This window comes from Sphaeroforma arctica (assembly GCF_001186125.1).
Source record: "Sphaeroforma arctica JP610 unplaced genomic scaffold supercont1.1774, whole genome shotgun sequence".
In the NCBI taxonomy this organism is placed as follows: domain Eukaryota; class Ichthyosporea; order Ichthyophonida; genus Sphaeroforma; species Sphaeroforma arctica.
The window spans coordinates 6,916-11,370 of record NW_014038784.1 but is presented as its reverse complement, the minus strand read 5'-3'; the positions used below and the strand labels follow the sequence as shown (position 1 = coordinate 11,370).

The window sequence follows — 4,455 nt, the reverse complement described above, 5'->3', positions numbered from 1 at the left end:
ATATGTATATATATGCATATGCATTATGTTTGTGTTACTAAATATACTCATATATATACGGATGTATCTGTACAATTTTTAGGTGTCGCTACTCGTATAGTTAGTAGAGCGCTCGTCATATAGGACGATCGTATGAATGCTACTAGCAAATCCACGAATATCATTAGATATACCACTACTGCCACATGCATATTTGAGTTGACGCCATATGCTACTACAACTAACGAATATCAAATACACCCCTATAGCAAGAATACATGTTATATATATATATATATATATATGTTATACTTATCATCGTATGACGTACTTCCAGCGCAAGGTCTGGAAAGAGGGGTTGAAGGGGACTTGCTGTGGCACGATATGGGTCAAGGAATGTGCTTCCGGCCCGGTACTTTCGATGGTGTTGTCAGCATTTCTGCATTGCAGGTATGAAAGTTACTGGGTATGGTGCTTATATCGTGAATTTTATACATATATGTATATATATGTTTGTATATGTATGCGTATATTTAAATATATATATATATATATATATATATTATGTAAGTGTGTATGTGTAGCTTTCATTATTCATGTATAAGTGTTTTGTGAGTATGCGTGTGGATAAAAGAATGCATAGATTTATAGTGCCAGTATAGTATTTCGCGTACAGATACGTTCGTATGCAATTTTAAAAAACGGCCAACATATCTCCCCTTAGGTAATGACTAGTATACATATATGTGTGTGTGTATATATACCGTAATATATACGTATATAAATACGAATATATATCCCGTATATATATAAGAGTACTGTATATACATGTGATTTAGCATATATCATCTCATCCGACCCAGAGTATCGGAACTGCTTTCGTATCGTCACTTACTTCTCACCTCATGCGGATTGCAATTTATCACTCAGTGGCTGTGCAACGCCGACAAATCTCATCACGTTCCTAAGCAACGCTTGAATAAGTTCTTCTCGACCCTGTACAGTGCTATGAAACGAGGGGCTCGAGGTATGCGGTGTATTGTAGTATCCTATTGATATACATGTCTATATTTGTGAATTAATATGTATATATGTATATATGTATGTATGTGTAAGCATGAATATATATGTATATACATATGTATATATATATATATATGCATGCGTGTGTATGTGTGTATGTGTGTGTGTTTATATATATATATATATGTATGTAAATATATGTATATGTATGTTATATATTATTATATATATCCTTTACATTGTTTGTCGTGTGAACATGCAATTGCGTACATACTGTTGTGAGAATACTTCATCTCGTTTTAGATGTAAGTTACTGCCTTTCATGTGACAAGTGCCTTGGGATACTCGGAGCATCTCTTTTTCTTTATCTGTATTGTATAAGTATATATGTGTGTGTGTGTGTGCGTGTGTGAATGTATAAATATATATATATATATATGTGTGTGTGTATGTATATAGTTCTTGTTCTTGTTCTTGTTCTATATTAAGGGTCTGTTGTGGGGTACAAGCTTCAGCTGACCTCTGTCACATAACACGTATGTGTAAGTTATGTGGGCTGTGTGTCTCGAGAGATGCACCGTATTATGTGGATGTTTATATATATATATATGTATATATATACATCTATATTTATCTATATCTATATCCACACTTATATCTATATATTGAAACTTATCTTCCAATCCGGCCATAGGCACTCATTCCGGCATGACTCATTTGTCCTTTTATATCATCCACAGCCGTATTCCAATTTTATCCCGAAACACCGCAACAAATGGAGCTGATTACACAGTGCGCTATGAAGGCTGGGTTCACGGGAGGTGCTGTTGTTGACTACCCTAACAGTACCAAGGCTAAAAAGTACGTATACCTCATACGTTTTGCTCTAGGTCTTGATTGTGACCGTGGCTACGTGGTCAGTTTGTGATACCTTGTGTTGGAGGTTTTGCTGGTGATCAAGTCTAAGAAGTACGTTTTCTATGCATTGTTTTAAAGAGTTCTTGCAAGTTATAAAGGGCAAAATTTAGTACTTATGTTTTGCGTTGTGTTTCAAGTACTTGTCCACTAACAAGGCTGAAAGGTACGTTTATTGTACGGTTTGTTCATATTCAAGCCTGTTACCTGGACTAAGAAGACATTTTTTATTATCCTGTATTGTGGTGTAGCACTAACAGAGTGGTCAAGTCTCTCGCCTTTGTATGATAATGCCAAAGCCGTGCGAAGAGCAATATGTTGATTAATGATATGCATGTGTGTGTCTAAATGATATATATATATATACATATATATGTGTGTGTGTGTACATATATATGTATATAAGTACATATATATATATATATATATATATATTCATGCAAGCGTCTCGAACTGGTATCTTCTCATTTGATGATACTCTCGGGATGCACTTTTGTGCTGCAAACAAACATTCTCGGAATTAGTTTCCACCTATTGTCCGAATAGTTCATCGCATAGACTAATATCGTATTAATTATTTACACATTCAGGATCTTCCTCTGTTTGTTCGCGGGTGTGGGTGCCCAAGTGCCTGTGGGTCTAGAAGGCCAGAGTGCGGAGGAGAGGAATTTTAACTCAGTGACATATGTCGAGTATGTTTAGATTTTATCGCGGGCCTTCTCTATTTATATATATATATATATGTTTGTGCGTATATATATATATAAATGCATATATGTATATATATATATATATATATATATATAAATGTATACATATATTCTATCTGAGTTGGCGATTCTATATACTTTAAGTGGTCTGCCTGCACGCATTGACTATTCTAGTGCCTCGTTCTATGATTAGACATACGTCGCCTTCTGTCCGCGTGTTCGCGTGTTGTTAAATGAGTACTCTGTGAGTGTGTATATACACTAGCTGATTTCCGGTGTTAGTTGCAACGTATATGAGCTCAATGGCGTTTGTTTTTGTATGTATTGGTTCCTATCAACTTGCGGAATGGGACTATCCTGAACTGCGGAATGTCACTGCTTGATTCTGTACGACGATTCTACTGAACAACGTGCCTCATAGTCTCCCAACCTTTGAAGCGCAGTTGTTGACCTCTTGCACTCCTGCTTCTGTGTGTATCGGTTGTATGCGTACAAATCATACTCTTTAATAAAAACGTATACGCAAGTGTTGCTTGTTTCTTGGTCTTCTATATCGTATACATATGCCTACGCATACCCGTTCTGATGGTTACTAGTACTTTATCGATGCCGCCTTTGAATGAACTTTTCACTACAGGCGTACGAAAGCACGTGGCAAAGGGAAGCAGGGCAAGGAAAGGGGAAATGTTAAGAACAGAGATTGGGTACAGGCTAAGAAGGAACGAGCCAGGAAACAAGGGAAGGAAACCAAGCACGACTCCCGATTCACAGCGCGACAACGCAAACCTAAATTCTAAGTCAAATAAAATATAGAGGCATATATATATATATGTATACATATATTTATTTATATAATATATACAAATGCATATATATATATATATAAATGCACAATATTTATATTTAAATATATACATATATATATATATATGTGTATGTATGTATGTATAAATAATGTATAGTTATATCAGTATAGTGCTTTGGATCTTTGTGTTTCAGATAGATATGTGGGTGCAGACGTCATATGTGATTTAGTAATCGATACTGTGGTCTTATTAGAGCTTTTAAGTTCGAGTATTATTTTATTTCCTATAGATAGATACTATTGTCGCTATTACATAGAAAAATTCATGCTCAAGTACGGATGGACAGGGCCGAATAAAGATATTACATCAATGAACGTGGAACGGTTACGAAGAGTCAACATATAAGATATTACATGCTAAAAAAGTTTACTGCTTCTGAACCGCAGAATCATTCGAAAATTTACATACTGAAAAATCATACTGTACTCGAATCCATAGTCGAACTTTTTCTAACAGTATTTTTTAAAGCAAGCAGATGCGAAGAGTTCCAGAGCCAATGAACCTATTCAAATAGTAGAAGAAGAGTCAACATCAGAGATACTACATGCCGAAAAAGCTTCCTTCATTCGAACACATGGTCAATGAACTTCTTCCAATAGTCTAACAAACAGATACACAGAATTGACAATGATAACAATCAAACGATGGGAAAGCTTACCACATTCGTACCAATAGTTGATGATTCTTTTCCAATAGCATGGCAAACAGATAAGCGTAGGGTATCGATATGCACACACTTCATCCTCTTGAACATTTGTTAGTATACAGACAATTGCGCGGAAGCAAATAAAAACAATTGAGTATTCTTGGTTGACGCTAATTTTGGCTGTCTTAAGGTGATTGCAATCCACACAGCCACACACTACAATTCATGCAACAGCATATATGCATACTAGTATATCGATTATTTATAGCATATATATATATATATATATGGATATATATATATATTATTATTATTT

General features: G+C 35.1%; 1 protein-coding gene across 1 annotated transcript; it reads left to right on the top strand.

Annotated features, from left to right (window-relative positions):
- The first annotated feature begins 315 nt into the window (after positions 1 to 315).
- SARC_11597 (hypothetical protein) lies at positions 316 to 3,445 on the top strand. The gene is made up of 5 exons (XM_014294313.1): positions 316 to 429; positions 910 to 1,006; positions 1,743 to 1,863; positions 2,508 to 2,609; positions 3,265 to 3,445. Exons 1-5 carry the CDS (start codon positions 364 to 366, stop codon positions 3,422 to 3,424), a joined length of 546 nt encoding a protein of 181 aa, XP_014149788.1. The 5' UTR covers positions 316 to 363; the 3' UTR covers positions 3,425 to 3,445.
- Positions 3,446 to 4,455: the final 1,010 nt, after the last annotated feature.

Excerpts from the sequence above, each read along its gene's own strand:
- SARC_11597 (XM_014294313.1), top strand. The coding sequence starts at position 364 with ATGGGTCAAGGAATGTGCTTCCGGCCCGGTACTTTCGATGGTGTTGTC. Across the intron at positions 1,007-1,742 it reads TATGAAACGAGGGGCTCGAG|CCGTATTCCAATTTTATCCC; the intron begins GTATGCGGTGTA and ends TATCATCCACAG. Across the intron at positions 1,864-2,507 it reads AACAGTACCAAGGCTAAAAA|GATCTTCCTCTGTTTGTTCG; the intron begins GTACGTATACCT and ends TTACACATTCAG.